This window comes from Podarcis liolepis, assembly GCF_965112155.1.
Source record: "Podarcis liolepis genome assembly, chromosome: 7".
Lineage (NCBI taxonomy): Eukaryota > Metazoa > Chordata > Lepidosauria > Squamata > Lacertidae > Podarcis > Podarcis liolepis.
Window position 1 is genome coordinate 70,035,102 of NC_139561.1, and position 22,088 is coordinate 70,057,189.

At 44.2% G+C, this 22,088-nt stretch overlaps 1 protein-coding gene across 7 annotated transcripts in view; it reads left to right on the top strand.

Moving 5' to 3' along the window:
• PTPRU (protein tyrosine phosphatase receptor type U) overlaps positions 1-22,088 on the top strand; it is a 360,572-nt gene that overhangs the window by 247,403 nt on the left and 91,081 nt on the right. For all 7 annotated transcript variants that reach the window (XM_083512078.1, XM_083512072.1, XM_083512073.1 and 4 more), the window contains exons 11-14: positions 901-1,003; positions 2,964-3,237; positions 7,257-7,293; positions 19,475-19,613. In XM_083512078.1, the coding sequence (XP_083368204.1) occupies positions 901-1,003; positions 2,964-3,237; positions 7,257-7,293; positions 19,475-19,613 (553 nt within the window). The remainder of the gene's footprint in view (positions 1-900; positions 1,004-2,963; positions 3,238-7,256; positions 7,294-19,474; positions 19,614-22,088) is intronic.

Sequence of the window (22,088 nt, forward strand, 5' to 3'; positions counted from 1 at the left end):
GATGTTGTTCTAGGCAGCGGGAAACAGCTACACCTAGGCTTCTTGAGGAATATGATCTTTGCAAATTCCCATTCAGCCTAATCTGATCGGCACCTTCCAGTTTAGTGTGCAGATTGGAATCAAGTTATCTGCGGGATTTCACACTTTAAGAAGCAGTTCTCAGCTCAAGAACCCGGGAGCAGAAAAAAAAGTGCCTTGGAATGATGGTGGCGGGGATAAAGATGTGCTCCCTCCATCCCCATTCTACTGGTATTTCCTCTTCATGGCAGTACCATCTGGAGAGGGCTTAACTGATGTACCCAGGGACTGGGTGTGGGAGGACCAGATGGAATGGCATCCGATGGAGGCAGTTTTGAGAAGGGAAGAGCCAAATGACAGGTAGTCTTTACCATGGTTGACGGGGGCGGGGGAGACTTCACTGTATTATATCATTCTCTGATATATCTGGATGGCTTGAAGGAGCGTCTCCATCCCCATCATTCAGCCCAGACACTGAGGTTCAGCTCCAAGGGCCTTCTCCCTATGAGAAGTGAGGTTACAGGGAACCAGGTAGAGGGCCTTCTCAGTAGTGGCACCCTCCCATCAGATGTCAAGGAAATAAACAACTATCTGACTTTTAGAAGACATCTGAAGGCAGCTCTGATTAGGGAAGTTTTTAATGTTTGATGTTTTATTGTGTTTTTAATATTCTGTTGGGATCCTCCCAGAGTGACTGGGGAAACCCAGCCAGATGGCTGGGGTATAAATGATGATGATGTAAATGTACAACCTCTCTGAGTTCAATACATGGCTTGCTATTTCCGATGAAACATCACTATGCTTGGAATTCACAAAAGCCCCAGGATTGTCCTTCTTGAGCTTATATCCTTTCTGATCACTGTCTTTTGTTTTCCTTTTTAGCTCCTAGCTTCGATTATGGGGACATGCCCTCCCCTCTGGGAGAGTCAGAGAGCACCATCACCATTCTGCTAAGGCCGGCACAGGGCAGAGGTGCCCCTATCAGGTACAGGAAAGCCCATCTACTCAAGGAACTCATGCATACCACCTTTCAGTTTTGAGACAACAAAACTTCATTTATGAAATGGAAGGTGGATTGGCCTTTTCTCTCTCCCCTCCTCCTTGCTTTAAAAAAATAATAATTGCAGTTCCAGAGGTGGGTTGGATTTGGGTCATGACTGTGGAACTAGCAAAGGGCTTAATCCTTCCCACCCACCCCCATGTCATTTGCTCAGTTTGGAGTGCTCTCGTATCTTCTTCCAAGGTGACTCAACTTCTGCTTTCCTTGAAGTTCTATTGTATGTAACAGAAAAAGGAGCTTTTTAGCCTCTAGGGAGGAATCTCCTCACACTTATTGGCTTATAGGAGCCAATCATAGTGAAAGGAGGTGAGTCAGTAACTGCGGATTGGCTCATAGTCACTCCGAAGAAGGCAGCTGGGAGGAACGCCAAGTAGGAGCTGTTCTGTATGCTCCATTTAGGAATGCTGAAACCATGAAACGGCTACCTATCTGTAACTGAAACCATAAGGTTCTTCACTTTCCAGGGACCATGCTGCAGAAATAGTAATAAGTCTTTGACCCCCTGCAACCCCAGACTACTACACATCCGATTGAGAGCCATCCACGACCTGAGCAAGAATGGAAATGTGAGGGATATGGCCGACAGCGTTCCTCTTTGCCATCTTTGTAATTAGACTTTAATGCTGAGAATTGGCGAGCGAGACTTGATTCACCCACTGAACACACATGCCTCCCCACCCTAGGCACCTGTCTTTTCCAAAGATGGCAAAGGTTTGCCTGTTGATTTAATGCATCCCTTTTGAAAAGCGCTGGTTTTAACACGGTCTGTGCCACAGTACGAAACCTGCCCGTGAATGCTTTGGGGCATTTAAACAGTCCCTTCTGACACACTGTTATTTGCCTTTCTGCTCTTGGCTGAAGGGTAGAGAAAGTTACAAATAGTGCCTCTGACTTGGCATCTTTAATTATATATAACCTACAGCCAGCCAGGCCTGATGTGTGTGTGAGAGAGATCAGCTGCGCTTGGCCTGCAGGTCACAGCCGTGGAGTCTGGAGAAAGGGAGAGGGAGGGAGGGAGGGAGGGAGGGAGGGAGAGTCTCTGTGGATTTCCTGCGGCTCTTGCTTGAATGTCTTGAGCAAGTGTCTTTGCATCCCATGTGCACCTGCTGGACGGAATCCTCTTCCCTTGACTTTGGCAGCAAGGCAACGCAAGTGCATCATCCTCAAAGCTCTGTGCCTTAAGTCTGGCAGCCGCCTCTTCTAAGACTCCTTAGCCGAGCCATGCGTCATCTCCCTTTGCTAGCTATTCCTGTTTCTTACAAGATCGGGTAGCATAGAAATGTTGTTAAATAAATGATCATCATGCGAGGAAAGGGGATGGCAACACCTCTGCTTCCACGAGTTACTTGAAACCCACTGGATCTTCTGCCAGTAAGGCTGAACATTTGTAATCCAGTGTCTGCAGGATGATGGTATAGCCAGTAGACTCCAGCATAGACGGGCATTGGCAAGCCACAAACCCCCATGACTGTACATGGCTCCCTCCAAAGAATCCTGGGAATTGTAGTTTATCCCTCACAGAGCTATAATTCCCAACACCTTCAACAAGACTACAGTTCCTGGAATTCTTTGGTTGGATTATTCTCCAAGGGTTTGAAAAGGCAGCTGTAAGTGCAGGTGCCAACCCCCTTAATCTCATAGCATTCTGATTTATTTCAGCCTGGATACCTCAGCTGGTTAGAGCCTTTGTGCTGATAATACCAAGGTTCCAAGTTTGATCCCCTTAAGGGACAGCTGCATATCCCTGCATTTTTGGGGGGTTGGACTAGATGATCCTCAGGGTCCCTTCCAACTCTACAGTTCTATGATTCTGTGAAACCATCTGATTTCACCCCTCTCTGTTCTCTTTCTCTCTCCAACCCGCTTCCTTGGACTGTGTCCCCAGCACATACCAAGTCGTTGTGGAAGAAGACAGGCCTAGGAAGGTCAAGCGGGAGGTGGGGGGCCAGGAATGCTTTCCGGTGCCCCTCACCTTTGACGATGCCATGTCCCGTGGCTCAGTTCACTACTTTGGAGCCGAGCTGCCCCCCAGCAGCCTCACAGAAGCCAAGCCCTTCACGGTAGGGGACAACCAAACCTACAGCGGCTACTGGAATCCACCGCTGGAGCCCAAGAAGGCCTATCTCATCTACTTCCAGGCCATGAGCCATCTCAAAGGGGTGAGTAGCAATGTGTAGGATTAAAATGTGATCAGCTGATAGCCTTCCATAACCTCTGGAAGTTTTGGAGCTCTGGGACTACCACCAAGAAGGCACTGCTGCTTCCAGATCAGCTGGAACTTAAAGTGGGGAGCTCACACTGACTGATCTTAATTCAATTTGCAGCCATTGTTCGGGGCTAGCTCAGCCCCCTGAGATTTTTTTTAAAAAAATCAATGATGCTGATGATTGGATCTTGCATTTCACAAGGGCAAAGCTAGTGCATCATCACTGCAATGGTGGCTGGTGGTATAGTGTCCCATTCACCTAATAGACTAGCCTGCACTGCACCACTGAGCTACACCCTCTTTCCTTAGTCTGTGTGTCATTAATGTCCAATCTCAGCTGCTTCTGCCTCTTCCTGCCTGGACCTGAGAGACATCCTTGCCTTTTCTAGCAAAGAAATGAGCAGCGGTGCCATCAGGGCAGGACTTGGGGGCAGCAGAATCAGCAGGAGACCTTCTGATGCTCAGCTATGGTCCTTCCCCGTTTGCCATCTTTGGAACGGTGGTGGTGATGGGGTAGAGAGTATGTAAGACCATTAGGTCCAAAGTCTAAAAATAATCAGACTGCACCATTGGAAATGAGAATACATGGATTTTCTTCAGGCTGTCTACAGAGGGAGAAGGGTGGGGATCTTGCTCAGGCATCTCAGCAAGAGACAATTCATTTGACACCCTTTCTTGCAGCGACTCCTTGCATATGCTAACATTAGGAGATGTCCTCCAAGGACTCCAGGCCTGTCCCCTGCAGCTGCCCCAGTGGGCTGTTCTGTCCTAATCTGCAAGACGATCAAGCTTGGCCTAGCTTCAACAGCCCAGCTTTCATTGCAGAGACAAATCTGATCTGACTAACCCGAGGTTCTGTTCCACGTCTGGGCAAATCTCTTTCAAGGTGACTGCTGGAACAACGGGGGGCATCCTTCAGAGCATCCTTGATGCCTTGACTTGACACATTTCTGCAGCTTCCATCTGAGCCACTGGGGATGCAGAAGTGGGCAGGCAATGTATTGCCGCACCCATAGAAGGCAAAGGCTGTAGAGCCACATGAAGGAGTGTGTGCTGCCAGAGAGAGCTGGCAAAGAAGCAGGAAGGGTTGCCATTACATGTAAATCCATCAATTCAAATAAGGAACACAGGACCTTTGACCAGGTCAGATTATTTGTCCATGGAGCCCAGGGTTGTCTGCTTTGATGAAAAGCAGCTCTCAAGGGTCTCAGCCTCAGACTGTTTCCCACTACATGCTTGCTAACTGATTATTTCAATTAGAGATGCCATGGATTGAACCCAGGACATTCTGGGTTCATGTTCTGTGTTATGTTTTGGAAGCAAGGAAATTCAAATGTTACAGGACCACGGACAGCTCCAAAAGAGCTACTTGCTACAACCAATGTTGGGAGCAGATTGAGGACTTTTATGCCTCCTCCAGGCTACACCCACTAAAAGCATTTGGTGTGGTGTTTTTTTATAGTTTTGGGAAGGGAGAGATCACTGGGGGCATACATGATAGAGGTTTCTGAAATTATGCACTATGTAGAGAAAGTGGACGAGGAAAAAAGTTTCCCTCCCCTCCCTCCACCTTCTCCATAATACAAGAACTCAGGGTTGCCCAATTAAATTGATGAGAGCAGTTTTCAGAACAGACCAGAGAAAGTGCTTCTATGAACAATGCGCAATTATCAGTGCTACAGATGTAATGGTGTTAGTTTAAAAACAGGGTTAGACAAATTCATGGAGAATGAAGAATTTATATACACCATAAATTTAAAAAATAAATAAAAATAAATTAATTCTGGGAATTGTAGTTTGTTAAGGGTTTATATAGCTCTGTGAGGGGTAATTGCAGCTCCCAGGATTCTTTCAAGGTGTGTCTCTGTGTTTTAAATGTATGCAACCCAAGTCCATTGGAGGCTGTTTGTTAGGTAAACGAAATCTCCGGGTTCAGAAGCAGTTCCTCTAATTGCAAACTTGGGTAGTGAGTGCCAATAAGAATGGAGCCAAATGGGGCCACTCAGAATCATAAGAACATAGGAATCTGCCTTATACCAAGTCAGACCATTGATCTATCTAGCTCAGTATTATCTACACTGACTGGGGGCAGTTCTCCAGGATTTCAGGTAGGAGTTTTTTCTGAACTCTACCTGGAGATGCTGGGAATTGAACCTGAGTCCTGCTTGCAAGCCAGATGCTTCAGCACTGAGCTATAACCCTTACCCAGAAACTAGATGGACATGTTGACATGCCCCAAAATGTATTGATATATTTTTTAAAAAATGCTCTCTGAACAAAGAAACAAAGATGGGGAGCAGGGAGACAACATGGATTGAGTGTGCTCAGTAGCCACTAAACCTTGGAATGGCCTCCATGAACTCCTTAGTCCTAGAGAAGGGCATGGTTAGCTGCCTGGACTTCTGAACAGGAACACTGTGGCTTGGAGGCAACATTTTGTTGCATGTCTCCTTTGTGCTATTGAGCACTAATTGCTGGTAATAGCATTGTTGCATCCATGCCTTGCTTGTGGCCACCCCAAAGACAACTGACTTAGTCACTGTGGGAAGCAGGATACTGGTATATGTGGAGCGCCGGTCGAATTCTTAGAACTGTAATGACCCCAGCTTGGTAATGATTGACAGAAGCTGTTAATTTCACAGTCCAGCTGCAGGGAGAATAGAATAGCTGCCTGTGTGAGCAGGCAGGGGAGGATGCCTTGGAAAGCTTTATGCCCCAGCTGAGGTTCTTTCCAGCCTCCTCCTTATTGCTGCGTTCTGGTTCTCATGCACCCAGCATCCAAATATCCCAAATGGCACAACAAGGAATCCTAACATAATGAGTAGATATAGATTATGCACATTAAGGAAAATGATGCCCATTTGTTTCATTTCCATTCTTCCATCTGCAGTGATTGTGTTATTAGCATGGCATTTTGGCAGGCGGGCAGGCAATGCAGGGGGGGTGCTTGAGGAATCCCACTGGGCTGGCGAGATAGAAAGGGAGGAGACAGGCAGTGCAGGAAAGAAAAGAAAAGAAAAGAAAAGAAAAGAAAAGAAAAGAAAAGAAAAGCGAGGAACAAAATGGTTTCTCAGCTGGGCAAGTGAGGTGGCTCTCTATCAACCTGAGAGGTGACCGTATTCTTTCGTGTATAACACACCTTTCTGTATAAGACGCCCCCTATTTGGGGGGACTCCAAATTAAGAAAATGGGGGGAGATTGCTCAGAGTTGTTGAGTTTTTTTGGAGGAGGATTGCCCATAGTTATTGAGCTTTTTATGGGGGGGGGGGTAGCCCAGAGTAACAACAGCCAATTAACACCAGCCCTGGCCACAGCAACAAATAACACACCAAATAGCCACTGACCCCCAATTTTTAACATAATTTTTAAGGAAAAAAAGGTCATCTTATACTGTACACGGAGTAGTATGGTGTATTCATTTCTATCCATAGGCCTTAAATCTAAAGGAATTCAATGCCATGGAGGAAATTACTGTGCAAACTTTGCCAGTCACTGCAATTGGCTTCATTACGATTTAAGAACCAGCTTTTAAATTGGGGATGGGGAACCTGTTGCCCTACAGATATTGTAGGGCTTTAGCTCTCATAAGCCATAACCAGCATCAGGGGGGCCGTCGGGGGTACAGGTGGGCAGAAAGCCAAGGACTCCCCCCCCAAATTTTCACTGAGGGGGCCGGGGGGGGGCATGGCGACCTTGCACACGCCATGTTGTGTGGTGTGTGTGAGTATGTTAGTTGTAAATTGGGGTTTTTCATGCTCATATTGCTATTTATTTAAAAGAATGCATATATTGCTTAATAGTTCAAAAATATCAAAGTGGTATGAAGCCTTGATGTCTGGAAATACCTATTTCTGGTGGGATAACTGTGATGGGATGCAAGCAGGCAGAACAATATTCATTCTAAAAATAAAGAGTAAGTTCACATAAAGCTTCGACCAGTAAAATCTGACTCTCTCTTTTCTTCCCTGTTAGGAAACGAGGCTGAATTGCATCCGAATAGCCCGGAAAGGTAATCATTCTTCTTAGTGCGTTTTGCCTCTATTATCCCCATCTATTGTCAAATGGCCTTTCTGATTTGCGCCCTCTTGATGAGTGACATGCACTAGTTTTACTTCCATAACAAGGAGTGTGGTTAGGGGATGGCTCAGGTAGGGATGGGCAAATCTGTAAACTTCGGTTTCCCTCAGTTTCTCATTTTTACAATCATAATTTCAGTTCGTCACATTTCCACATCTAGCGCCGGATTTAGGTTTGATGAGCATAGCTGTCAACTTACAGATTTGAAAACAAGGGACCAGCAGCCTCGAAAATAAGGGATCAGCAGCCAAAATAAGGGATTTTAGTCAACCAGCTGAAATACGAAGTTAAAAGGGATCAGATAATTTGGGAGAGCAGCGCCAGTTTTTAGCCCTTCGTTTCCAGAGGTTGCCTGCTCAAGACACCAGCTGATGAAACACTGCAATTAAATAACTACAAGCAGCAACCACTTTTCGCGCAAAACGAAGTCCAAGCTATGAAGATGCTGCTGCAGTTCTGTATCTTTTCTCTCATGCTCCATCTGCAGCTCTCAGTTCCATCAGGCGGGGCAGGAGGAAGGGGGGGGGAATAGCACCCAAAGTAAACCCGCAGAGCAGACCATCTATGCCAGTCTACCACTACAAATCTATGGGAGAAGCACTTGCGGTCCTTCCTCCGCTTTCCCCCTCTATGGTTAGCCCTTGGAACACCTGCCCACACCTCTGCCTCCTCCTCTTCTCTCTGAACTGCTTTCTCTATGGTTGCCCTCGCTCTCCTCTCAAGGCTCCTCAGCAATTCATTGGCCGTGCCAGGCTGCCCATCTCATCCGGGTCCTTCGGCAGCATCAGCATCGGGCAGAGGGGAGGCCCCAGGCAGAGAAGCTCAGTTCGGTGGCTGCAAGGAGAATGGCGGCGGAAGCCGAAGAATGGTCGGATGGCCGAAGTATTGGGAAATTTTAGAACAGGATGGAGATAAGTTCAAACTACAAAGTCAGGAGAAATTGAAACATAAAGTAGAAAATTGGTTCCAATATCGTCAAATAATGGAATTTTTTAAACAGGACAGGAAAATCGGTTTCCAGGTGGAAAAATCAAAATTAGAAACTGAACTGTTAGAACCCAATACCAAGAATTTATCTAGAATGTATAACTTGTTGTTGAAATGGAATACACAGGATGAAACAGTTAAATCGGCTATGATTAAGTGGGCACAGGATGTTGGACATAACATTATGTCACCTGACTGGGAATGGTTATGGAACACCGGTATTAAGTTTACGGCATGTAATACCTTAAAGGAAAACATTATGAAAATGGTCTATAGGTGGTACATGACCCCAGTCAAGCTGGCAAAAATCTATCATTTGCCCGATAACAAATGTTGGAAGTGTAAAGAGACTGAAGGTACCTTCTACCACCTTTGGTGGACATGCCCGAAGATTAAGGCCTTCTGGGAAATGATCTATAATGAAATGAAAAAGGTACTTAAATGTACCTTTTCTAAAAAACCAGAGGCCTTTCTCTTGGGCATTGTCGGCCAATTGGTGACAAAGAAGGATAGAACTTTTTTCATGTACGCTACAACAGCAGCAAGAATACTTATCGCAAAGTATTGGAAGACACAAGATTTACCCACACTGGAAGAATGGCAGATGAAAGTGATGGACTATATGACACTGGCCGAGATGACAGGCAGAATTCGTGACCAACGAAAAGAGACGGTGGAAGAAGAATGGAGAAAATTTAAAAGTTATCTTAAGGACTACTATAAACTTAATGAATGCTAAAATGTTGTGGTTTCCAGAAACAAAGGGGTACAGGGATATAAGGTTAGAATATAAAAGAGGACTAAGATGACAGAGATTGGAAAGTAACAATTGGGAGTTGCTAGTTGAATTATGGACATTGGGATGCAGAGAGGGGGGGTATGGGGAAGTCCAAGAAAAGAGGTTTACGAAAATAGGTTTGAAACTATACGTGTATGTTTGTCATTTTAAGTGTTTGTTTGTTTTTCTTAAAATTTTGTAAAACCAATAAAAATTTTATATAAAAAAAAGAAGAATGGCGGCGGAAGGGCCCAAGGCTCCCGCCAGTTCCAGCGGGGAGGGGCTCCTGGGGGCCGAGGCTGGTGAGAGGAGGCCGGAGGGGGGCGGGCCAGGCAGCCAAGCAACACAGTTGGAGCCTCCCTCCTCCCTGGCTGGCAGGGAGGGAGAGGAGCTGCTTCCTTTGAAACCCGGGAAATTTAAGGGACATCATCAATAAGGGACAGCAGCGGGACACGGCGCTGGGATAAGGGAGTTTCCCGCCAAATAAGGGATGGTTGGCAGCTATGTTGATGAAGCCCTAAGCTACTGAAGGTTTGATGGGGCCCTAAGCTACTGAAGGTAATGGGGCCCTTTATATGTCCAGCTGTCCTTTGTCAACAACAAATTGTCGCTGTTTTTTGTGTTGAATATATGCTACATGGTAATTTATGGACCTAATAGGTATGATAGGAGCCTACACAACACAAAACCCTGTTGCTGTATGTAGGTTTTATTTTATTTGTTTTTTATCTTATATTTTGGAAATGTACATCCAGTTTTTCCCCCTTTCATTTTTTTTGGGGGGGGCTCCCAAGAGAGTGGGGCCCTAAACTATAGCTTGTATAGCTTATACGTAAATCTGGCACTGTCCACATCGGTTTTCCATAACACCAAAGGCACAATTCCTATATTGTGCAGAAAGGACCATCTTTGGGCTTGTCCTCTCAAGATATGGGTTGTAGAAAAATAATTTTCCCTTAAGCAGAATTTGGGATTTAATTTTCCAAAATGGAGTGGAGGCGGAGCTTGTGCCATCATGCTTTGCATCTGTAATTTTATTAAGCATGCACACATAGTTTATAGGCTGCAGTCCTTAATACACATACTTGGTAGTAAGTCACATTGAACTCAGTAGACATTGGTTGCCATATGTCCTCTTTTTCCAGGACACATCCTCTTTTTCATGAGTATGTAAAATGAGAGTCATCATAGCGATCCATAGTTAAAAGCAGAAGTCAGCAGATGTGCCCTCTTTTTTGCTCTTCAAAATATGGCAGCCCATAGGATTGTGGCGTAAATGAAAGTTTCACTGCACCATCGCATTTGTAGTCTTCAACTGCTGTATACACAGTGAGTGTAGGTCATGCACACCTGCAGCATGAAACATAAACAATGAGAATCAATTTGAATTCTCTGCCAAAGTTCATGGAAAAACATTCAGATAACAGATTTCACTGCAAAGTTCCTCTGCAGGAATTCTATAGAATCACTCTGTGGATTTTCTCACACATCCCTCATCTAAGCCTAAATCACATTTTTTTCTAAAACAAATAGAAATGTAGATGCTCAGCAAATCGAGTCATTTGTGTAGATGTTTTTCTTCCCCATAGCAACATGTTCAGGGTCTAAATAGGAAATGAATTTTCTCCCTGGCATCTGGATAATCCATTGTCCTCAGCTGCTGCACAACTGAAACATTTGTTTTGGGTTAAAAACAACAAGACTGAGTAAAGAATAACGGATCTTGTAGGAGAGCAAATTTGTTGTGCCCTGGATTGGGGGCCCTTTCAACCTTGCTGACATATTTTCAAAGCTGAGAACATGAACAATTGATTTGGTCTGCCATGTGTTCTGGGCATGTTTGGTATTTTATACTGGTGGCTGGCAATATTATTCAGGGGAAAAATGTGTAGCTGGCGGTCACCACGAGCGACTCTTCTGAAATTGATCAAGGAGATATTTCTGGGTTTCTATCTCTCTCTTGATCCTGGAATTTCAGCAAATAGCCAAATGCTCAGCTTTTCACTGAGATTGAACTTCAGGGCCTCCCGTGTGTTTAATAAAATTCCTTGTGCTTGGCTAATATATTTTGCTCCCTTTTGGATTCAGGGACAGAGAGGGGATGGGAGGACTAAGCCCTTAATAAAGCAAGTTAAAAATTGTAGTACAGTAAGAAATGAAAAACGGACATAGCTATATGTGCACAAATGTAACAGCCATGTACTGGTGAAAAGAAGTTACAATAAAATAGGCAGCGTACTATCACAATTGCAAAATGTGCATTTCTGCAAGGCTTATAAAGAACCACATAGCACAAGAATCATATTAAAGAATGCTCTAAGCAACTGACAAGTATCATTACACTTGCAAAGAGTACGTTTCAGCAAGGCTTACAAAAAGCAAATTATTATTATCGTATTGAAGGGTGCTCTAAGCAGCTCACAATAGGCTTCTGGATAAGGTCATGGATTGCCAAATCTTCTTCGGATGATAACACCTCAAAAGGGTTTCAAGGCCCTGATTGCAGTTTTCCAAATGGATAATACCACTGCAAAGGTCCAAAATCATAGGCAGGAATAAATCCACAATAAAGCAAGTTAAAAATTGTGTCTCAGTGAGAAGTGAAAAATGGCCACAACTATGCGTGTGCAACTGTCTGGTGCAGAATATTGAAGGACAGCAGGGATTAAAAACTATATGATGATTCTGTAGGACCGGGGTCCCCAAACTGTGGTCCATCGACCTCCAGGGCTAGGCAAGCTTTATTCAAGTGGATTTGCAGCACTGCCCACATTAGGCACCCATATTGATCTTTCTCAATTGTATTTTATTGATGATTTTATTTCTTGTGTTTTACTGCGTTGCAAGTTGAGTTCTATGGAATGTGAGTTGTAATGCAGTGCAATGCAGTATGAGGAATAAAAGAAGCAATAAAAATACAATTAAAAATCATACAGCATCTAGCACGGCAGGCAGAAAAATTGTTAAGTGGCCTGCCAAGACCACCAAAAATTCTGAAGTGGTCTTGTGGGTGGGAGTTTGGGAAGCATTGGTTTAGGGGAAGGGTGGAGACTCTGTTTTGGATCAAGGGCCACACTCCCATCTGGGAGCCAGTTGCCAACAGCAAAAGGCTCCCCCCTTATAAATTATGATGCTGAGATGAAGATAGCTGCTGTTGCTGGTGGTGGTGATGGTGGAGGAACAGGAGTAGACTGTGCCTCTAGTTCTGTAAAGAGGTATTGACTATTAAACCTGAAATATACTCGGAGTCGAGAGTGGATTTTATGCTCTTTATTCAGCTCATAGTGGTGAGGAGGAATGGGAGTCCCCCCAGAATGTCTGCTTTATATACATTACTTACACAATGAGCCCCACACGATTGGCTAATTCTGGGATTCTCCTGTAGGCCAATCAGATTGCGGATTCATTTCCACCTAGAGCTGGATTGGGTGCTCCTGTGGACCAATCAGGCTGTTGCATTCTGAATCCTATTGTTCTAGGACCAATCAGACTGCTGCATTTTGGATCCTATTCAACTCAGTACATAACAAAACCACTCTGAGAATTGTAGCTTTGTAAAAGGAACAGCGGCTTCTTAACAACTCCCAGCACTCTTAACAAACTACAGCTCCCAGGATTTTGCGGGGAAGCCATGACTGTTTGTAGTGGTCTAATGCTGCTTTAAATACATGGTGTGAATGTGGCCAGTGTTTGAGTGCTTCTCCTTGATTAGCTGAGAGTGCTTCTCCAAGCCTCCTTTGTTATTATGATTAATGAAAAGTGGTCCTGGAAATCTTCCTTATAGTCATTTGTAATAATACAAAATTTGTTTTATTCAATATAGCTTTCTTTGAAAATTTCAAAAGAAACTCCTTCTCGACCCCCACCCCCAAATGCAGAATAAATTTCCAGCAGCGTACAATTTGGGATTGTTAAGATTGCTGGGTGAGGATAATGGGACTCATTTTCTTGGGGGAACTGTAACTTTGGGTTGCATGCAGTGTTAGCCCTACTCAGAAGAGACCCACTGAAATGAATAGACACGACTATCTTACGTCCATTGATTTAAATGGGTTTACTCTGAGTAGAATTTAGCTGGCCACGGCCCTTAGTCTTGGGACATTTCCCCTGCTTCTTTTAAAACTGTTGCAGGTGTTTTATTGCGTTTGGCAACTTTTTAAATCAATCTGTTGTCAATGACACACCACATTGGGACTTATAAATGTGCACAGGGTGGTACTTCAAGGCTACAGCCCTCTTGTTAATTTCTCTTTATGGTTCACAACACAGCAACTGGGCAGATGGAGGTTCCTCTGTGGGATTGGAGGAGAAGGAGGCCTTCCATGCCTCTTTCTGTGTTTGTCTGTAATCATGTCCTGTCCTGTCCATTGATCTGTTAAATTGGGATAGCAGAACATCTTTTTTAAACCAAGTAAATGATATGTGTGTGGAGCATGGAATGGCATTTTCTGGAATGCAGAACCAGAGCTATCTGGAGTTATGCACATGAATCAAACTGGCAGAGACTTGCTGGGAGCAAATGTACTGTGGAAGTCACACGAGCATACACACAGTATTAGTTTCAGCTTAGTTTATTGGTCAACCAAGAAAGCTTGACTCCTTCCTTCAGCTACAAGCATGGGAGAAACAATACCAGGATACAAAATACAATATAAAACAACAGTAAATCTAGGGACTGATCATTATCAGCCTGTCTGTTGAAAGTTTGAATCTCTATGAGAGATCTCTCTTGGAATTTCTGGGCCTGGACAACATATTACCATGGGATCACCCAACTGGTTTCCATTGATTCCACAGAGTCAAAGAAGGGACTTGTGCCAAGGGTCAACACTGATGCAGCTTGCTTCAAAGGTGCTTTGGACATTATGAAGCGTGCTTCATAATGCTTGCCGCAATGCACAAGCAGTATCATGACCTCCAAATGTTTGCCGCTTCCTTAGATTGCAATTCCCTTTGATCCTGCCTCTGGACCACCCGCTCCTGACCTTCAGGCCCCTTTCTATCACTAGTCCAAAGAACGGAGGAATGTTTCTTTCATCCCCTCCTCACTCTCATCTCTGATGCTTGGCATGCTGCCATGGCTACGTGCCGGGTGCAAGGAGCAGGGGCATTGCCAGGCACATAACGTAGGCGTGGCATAGAGCACTCAAAGAAATTTGAATATACTAATACAGGCTGCTTGGGGGGGGGGAGGATGACAAATTCCAGCTACAGTGGTACCTCTGGATATGAACAGGATCCGTTCCGGAGCCCCATTCGCATCCTGCAGTGAACACAACCTGCGTCTGCTTGTGCACGGGTCACAATTCGCCTATTCTGCGCATGCGCGTGACATCATTTTGATCATCTGCACATGCGCGAGCTGCGAAACCCAGAAGTAATGTGTTCCGTTACTTTCGGGTTGCCATGGAGTGCAGCCCGGAAACGCTCAACCTGAAGCAACTTCAACCCGAGGTATGACTGTACCAGGATTTACTCCATCCCACCCACAATCTATTGGTAAGAACTGTTGGTTATGTGCATATTAAAACTCAAACAAGTGCTTCTGGGCACTTTAAGATGGTGGGCGGTTAGTTTTTCACCAGCACTGTGCCAGTGGCTCATCAAGTCCAGCATGCTGTTCTCACAGTGGCTGGATTCAAGCACAAGAGCCATCTTCACGTCCTGTGGTTTCCAGAAATGGGAACATATTTCTTCTTATTATTGCTGCTCCTCCTTCCTACTACTACCGTAAGGGGGAGGGACAAAACACTTTGCACTCCAACCCCCATGGTTATCCCTGAACAATGGCCCTAGCCATGAGCCAGGTGCACCATCTGACCGAGGGGTCTTCAGCCTCCCCTAATTTTTCAAAGAAGGAGCTGGCTTCCCCACAAATCATGTGGCCCTGCCCAATGTCGCGCAGGGAGGAGGCCAAGCACTGGCATTGCGGCAGCGGCATACCTGCGTGTCCTGGCCCAGTGCTAGGTGGGGACAACGACGTGTCATGTGACATGTAACATGATGCGTCATGTGATGTGCCCCCACAATGTGGGGGGCGAGTCAGCGCCCTTGCCAGGAGCCCTGGGAACTGTAACCTTCCCAGTGCTACTGGCATGTGTTAATAGCAATGAGAAAGCCACAACACTTAGTGTTACTTGGACACAGCGTGCCAGGAGAACAAAAGCGCAAGAGAGGCATGCGTGGCTCTTTGGGAGGAGGCAGGTGAGTGGGTGAAAGTGAGGGCTGTTGGGACTTCCAAAGACAGGTTGCAGGAGGGATTGGATGACACGATGCTCTCAAGGAAATCTTAGGGGGAACACCAGTATCTAAAACAGCTTTGAATTGACTTTCGGGTTGTCGGGGAGAATGAGCTACTTTCTGATTATTGTGCTCCTCTCCCCTCAAGCCTGGCTAGGGGAAGGTCACCCATCACTGAAGTTAAAGCCTTAGCAATGGAGGAGGGTAAGCAGGAGTGACAGGGTTTTAATGAAGAGCTGAAAACTGCCAAGGTCCACAGATGCAACAGCACAGACAGATCACCAGGGAATGGAATGAGCACTGTCAGAACCCAAAGCATGTTCTGCAGTGTTTTTTGCATGCCATTATCGCTCGACTCTTAAAAATGCAGGGGAACTTCAAGCCAAGGGGCCTAACACAGCTCTCTGGGCCTCTCTATCCAGCTGTTGGGACTTCTTCTCTGGAGACTTCACCTCTCACCAGCCTTGTTCTGCATAAGGAATGTCAGGAGGCAGCGAATTTTGTCCTGCCAACGCTGTTTCCGTTCAGCTGCAGTTCAGTTTCTTTCCACTGAAACTTACATAACTCATTGTGCTACCTGCTATGGTTGAAACAAACACAAATTAATTGCGTAATTAGTTACAATGTATTTCAATGGGGAGGAAATGTTAAAAAACAATTCAGAAAACAACATAATTATTTATGTGAAGTTTGTGGATTAAAATAACAAGAATGGTGTATGCTGCTCATATTTGCTTGCGTGATTTGCATTCTGGACTTTGGACAAACATGCAAATTGTAGCAATTTTGGTTCCCATTTCCATTTCTGCTGGAATTCTCTGACATCCCTACTCTGCTCTCTCTTCAAGTGATTTTGCCTGGAAGGAATAGGCCTCCCCTCTTGCCTGGTTGGTGAAATTTGTGTGTGTGTAGAAAGCTCTGACTCCTGCATAGCTGAAATGTAGACTTTTATGCAAAACTAAGAATCACATATGTCACCCCACCTACTTTATTCCTCTGTCCCCAGCCTCTACTGGCATGTGGCCCCCAGAAGTTTACACATAAAAGAATGTGGCCCTCAGGCTGAAAAAGCCCCTCCCCTGTTTTAAAACAACTTGTGCTTTCTTCATTTGATGTCTCACCCATGTGAATATGATTTGGGGCAACTGGATTCCTATTTGATCATGAAAGGATCTCTAAAAATTTGTGTAACAGGGAAAATTTGTCCCAACTACAGCTTGGTCCATTATTTGGGTAGGTGGGATTGATTGATTGATTGATTGATTGATTGATTGATTGATTGATGGGGGAAGGGAGTACATGGCATGTCTTGTATATGCTTGATTGGATTATTTTACTTTAAATCGAGTCACTATGCAAAATCATTTTGGTGGTTTTTTTTAAAAAAACCACACACACACGAAACAAAACACCATGTGGGATTAGATTGGATTGTTTGCTAGAACATTAAACAGGCATTGTGCATGCTTCACTGAAGATGTGCCTTGAGCGGCCATGAAACCCTGCCCAGCCTTTTCCGGACGGAGCCATAGGAAGGACACCCACGCCTCTTTGTGGCTTGGTCTCGGTCATGTTCCACTCAGCTGGGCAACCAGCATACTGCAGGGCGTGGCTGGTCTCACATGTGCCCAGGGGGGCGGGATAGTTCTCGCTTTTAATTGTAGAGGCCACAAAGACAGACGAGACTCTCAGCTTTCCACAAGGGCAGCTCAAGGTGCCAAGGATCTGTTCCCAACTATTGAGCCGTGATCTCAGCCTCTTTGTTATAAAGCAGCTTTCAGGTGGTCTCAAGGAGATCATTGCTTATCAATGCATTTACCAATTCTTATCAGGGCAATACTTATTTACTTATTTTATTTATTCACCAGTTTTCTCTCCTGCCCAAAGGGGCGCAGAATGACAAACAGCCAAAACCAAAGACATAATATTTGCAGCGTTTAAAACCATTTTAAAACCAACCAATAGAGTTGGAAGGCATCTGAAGATCTAGTCCAACCCCCCTGGAATGCATGGAATTCAATTAAAGCATCTCCTCTGCTTAAAAATTTCAAATGAAGGAGAGTCTACAAGCTTCATGGGGGTGAGAAAAGCTCTTGCCTGAAACCCTGGAGTGATGCTGCCAGTCAGTGTTTACAGTACTAATCTAGATGGACCAATGGTCTGACTCAGTATAAGGCAGCTTCCTATGTTCCTTCAGTTCTGCGCCATATGTAACAGTACTATCAATTGATGAATTATCAAAGTGTTTCAAGTACCTTGGCCTTCATGGTACATAGGAACCCGCTGGATCAAACCAAAAGCCCCCAATCCTCTTTCCTGCACCACCTGCCCACATGTTTCCAGGAAATCCACAAATCTGATGGTTTATCCATTTAGCTCATTACTGTCTACTTTGACAGGCAGCAGCTCTCTAGAATTTTAGGAAGGAGGTTTTTCTCATCACATACTAGGAGGAAAGGAATGGGGGAGAGGACCTTTTCTCTAATGACTCCATGCCTCTGGAATTCATTGGCAGTGGGGATCATTACAGGGCTTTAAGAGTGCCTCAAATACTCTTTTGCTTCACTCTGTTTTTCCATGAGTTTGGTTTTCTGTTGTTGCTTTGCAGTATAGCTGATGGCGCCATATTGTATTTTGTACTCGGCTTTTTGTAGTCTTGGGACTGGAGGAAAATTTTAAAACTGCACACCTTTATAATTCCCTGTTCCGTGTAATAAAAAATATTTATACTATATAAGAATACTAAATAACTGACTGGCAGAATATTTAGCAGCCCTTTCCAAATACTGAAACATACACACAACCACTTTCCATTTGAAATCTTCCAATTCCATAAATATATGCAGCCTGTTCCTTGACCTGAGCTTTTTTGTTCCTTCTTCGCAAACTCTGTCTGTCAATCTCTTCCCTGGCCCGTTCTTTCTTCTTAAATAAAGCTGTTCTTTTGACAGTATTGAGTTGCTCTCATAATTTCCTTAAAAATCCATTCTTTTTGGCCTTTGGGTTTTTTTCCCAAGCTCTCATGTACAATATGCTGGCTATTGTTATAATATAGAAAACTTGAGTTTGATTTCTTGGTTTTATATGACCTTTTATATATCTCAATAAAAAGAACAAAAGATCCAGTGGAAACTGATATGCAAAAATATCTTTCAGTTGGGTTACCACCATCCATCAGGAGTTTTAATTATTGCAGGAGTTTATTGTGTATTTTGAGATTGTGACTGCATTGTATTTTGCCTTGTGAGTTTTCTTGGGAGGGCATAAAATGCTGAAAAAGAATTTTGAATAAATAAATAAACAAACCTGTCTCAGATGCTGTCCTGAGCCATCCACTAGCAGACACTCCAAGTGTCCCTATTTTACAGGGATGTCTCTGATTTAGAGATGCCATCCCAGTTTCTGATTTGATCCTAGAATTCCCCTCTTTTCCTTAGGACATCCCTATTTTCACTGGAGAAATATTGGAGGGTATGGGGTTTATTATTATTATTATTATTATTATTATTATTATTATTATTATTATGGTTTTTTATGTGTTAGAAGCTAGCTAGAGTGTCTGGGGCAACACAGTAAGTTGTATGAGGTATAAACAGTAAAATTATCATTACGGAATGGAATTTCCCTATTTTCATTGGAGAAATGTTGGAGGGTATGCACTAGTGCCATGAATTATATAAATAAATTGCATGTAGCATGGAACATTTCCCTTTTGTCAGTCTCAAATCTCCCTCTAGTCAGCTTCTTTGAGTGATTGGCTCCTGGTTTTAGTGCTGTGGCAGGAGTGGAGAACCTTTGGCCTTCCAGGTGATGCTAAACTACAACTCCCATCAGCCCTTGCAAGTATGGTCAGTGGTCATGAATGAATGAGAGCAAAGGTTCCCCATACCTGTGTTCTAGGAAAAGAAGCATGTTTGGAATTCTCTTTTGGAATTCAATGCCATTTTGTTCAGCCGCTTTTAAAAATATTTTGTCGGAAGGGGTTGAGCATAAACCTCATCAGTTAAAGAATGGAGCTTCCACACATATTTCATATGTAGGAGAAAGGAGATGGTTCTACATATACGACTACAACAGGCCAGAGCTATTTTCTTTTTATCCCCTGCAGCTGCCTGCAAAGAGAGCAAGCGTCCCCTGGAAGTTTCCCAGCACTCGGAGGAAATGGGCCTCATCCTGGGCATTTGCGCCGGAGGACTGGTGGTGCTGATCATCCTCCTGGGGGCCATCATTGTCGTCATACGGAAAGGGTAAGGAAATGTTTTCCCATTCTGCCTTCACCATTGCTGCTTCTCTGGTCGCTAAGCTCAATTCACCTCGTTTGGAGCCCAGCAGCCTTGCTCTGGCGGATGAAGAGAAACGTCTTGGAGGAAGGAGAGGCAGGAAGGGCATCAGCAGTAGCCAGCCAGAGTCTCAGGCCACTCACCTGTGCCCCTCCCTCCCTTATCCTAGTGAGCCTTTGTTCTAACCTAGAGGAATCTTCCTCCTTCCTCTAGGCCCCGTAATCGGGGATCTTTGGGTGAGGGGGCACAAAACAATCAGGGGATCATGGCAGATCAGACAGGACAGACATGCAAGAAGCCTAATAGCAGGTGTGGACAGTCACACCTCAGCCTAATTTCAAAGGCCCCCTGAAAGCGATCAGTTCTGAAAGGGGCAATTTGTCTTTCCTCAACAGCCCACCCACTGCCAGCATTCTGCACCCATCAGAATTGCGCTAAGGGAATGCAGCCCTGGACAGAAAAAAAAGAGGTCACCCACCCACCATATGTCTTTTAGGGTGTCATGGGTCCTATGTTCATTTTGCTAGGCAGGAATCAGTCAGTAGAGCATGAGATTCTTGATCTCAAGGTCGTGGGTTTGAGCCCCACATTGGGCAAAAGATTTCTGCATTGCAAGGGACTTGATGTCTCTTGTGGTTCTTTCCAATTCTATGTTTCTAAACTGGTTTCAGCAAGGATTAAGGATGAATTTATCAGCATGGACTGCATGCAGTAACCAAAAGCAAACCTTTAACATCCAGTGGCTAGAAGCTGGGCATTAATGTTTAACAAAAACAACAACAGGCAACTATTTATATTAAACACATTTCAAACTGCTTTATATTTCGAAAATGTCACAGCAGTGTGCAGTCTAAAACGATCTATTTTATTTAAGTTGTACATTGCCCTGGTATATAATATGGCAGTATAGAAATAACACAAGCTGAAAACAGTAAAGCAGCAGCATGGAACATAAAAGCATCTAAAAGTGAATAAAACAGAATACCAGAGGATTCAAAAACTTGAAGCAGGATGGGTCAGGGGAAACCTGTGCAAAAAGACAAGGTGGTTACTGCTTCATGTATGGCAGAGGGGAGGGTATTCCACAGCATGGGTGTGGCAAGGATCACCAGCCTTAATATTCTGTAGGGTGCAGAGGTGCAAGTAGAATATCCCCTTGCCACACACCTGATATTTTTCACCTTCATTGTTATCATTATATTTTTGTTTGTTATTCATATTTTATTTTTTGGGAAAAAGAAATAATCAGGAAAGAAGAACGCAAGTAGAATCTCCCCATATATTCTATGAGATCTTAGAGGTCTGTAGAGGGACAGGTAATCCTTCAGGTAACCTGGTCCAGAGTGGTTAATGGCGTATTATGTTAACAAGGCTGAGGTCTGAATTCCAACTTGCCTATTCAGAGGAATCTAGGTCTTGATTCAGAGGAATCTAGGTTCAAGCTGGGTTCAGGCAGCCCCAGATCACTACAGGTTGGGGTTGAGGGCCCAGAGCTATCTGAGGTTGTCAAGGGATGGGGCTTTGGGCAGTGAGGAGAGGCTGGTGCAAGGGAGTTGCTGAGAAACTGTGAAAAAGGGAGATCTATTGGGTGGCTGCATCTTTGTGGGAGAAGATGGGGGGTGGCTTTCCCACCTGGCTTTTCACTCTCCCCACTTCCTGTTCCTTCCAGGTCCCTGAAGGATCTGATCCTGTGTGATTGTGTTCCTTCATGAGTGGCTTCCCTTGCATGCAGGGAAGCTGTTCTCTCTCTATTTTTTTTTATGTTTATTGGTTTTTTCCACATTTTTATACATTTTAACTTAACCATCTCAAACATTAAAACAACAAGGTTCTTTTGAACCTTCAGACCTCCCTCCCTCCCTCCATGGGTTCCATATTCAAGATTGAATTTACTGTATCTTTTACTGTTATCCATCTGTTATATATCCATAATTATCATAGTTAATTCCACATTACATCCCAGCCAATGATTTTAATTGTTTATAGTGGTCTTTTAAATAAATTAAAAGTTTACTCCAGTCTTTTTAAAAATACTTGGTCTTCCTGGTTCCTCATCTTCCCCATCAGTTTTGCCATCTCCATATACTCCATCGGTTTCGTCTGCCATTCTTCTTTTATTGGTACTTCTCCTTCCTTCCATCTCTGGGCTGCCATCGTTGCATACATAAAAAGTCGTTTATCCTCTTTTGGTATCTCTTCACCTATTAAACCCAACAGAAAAGCTTTTGGTTTTTAAACAAATGTCTTTCTAAACATTTTCTTTAATTCATTATATATCGGGGAAGCTGTTCTCAAAGGAGCAGCCCCAGGCAAGATCAGATCCTCCTGCTTAACAGCTGTGAAGCATAAGGGTCTGATCCCGCACAGTGTTCTTGCACCACAAATGCACTTATAAAACTCTTAGCCCCACTCCTGAACTGGACAGAGTGGTTGGCTCCTTGT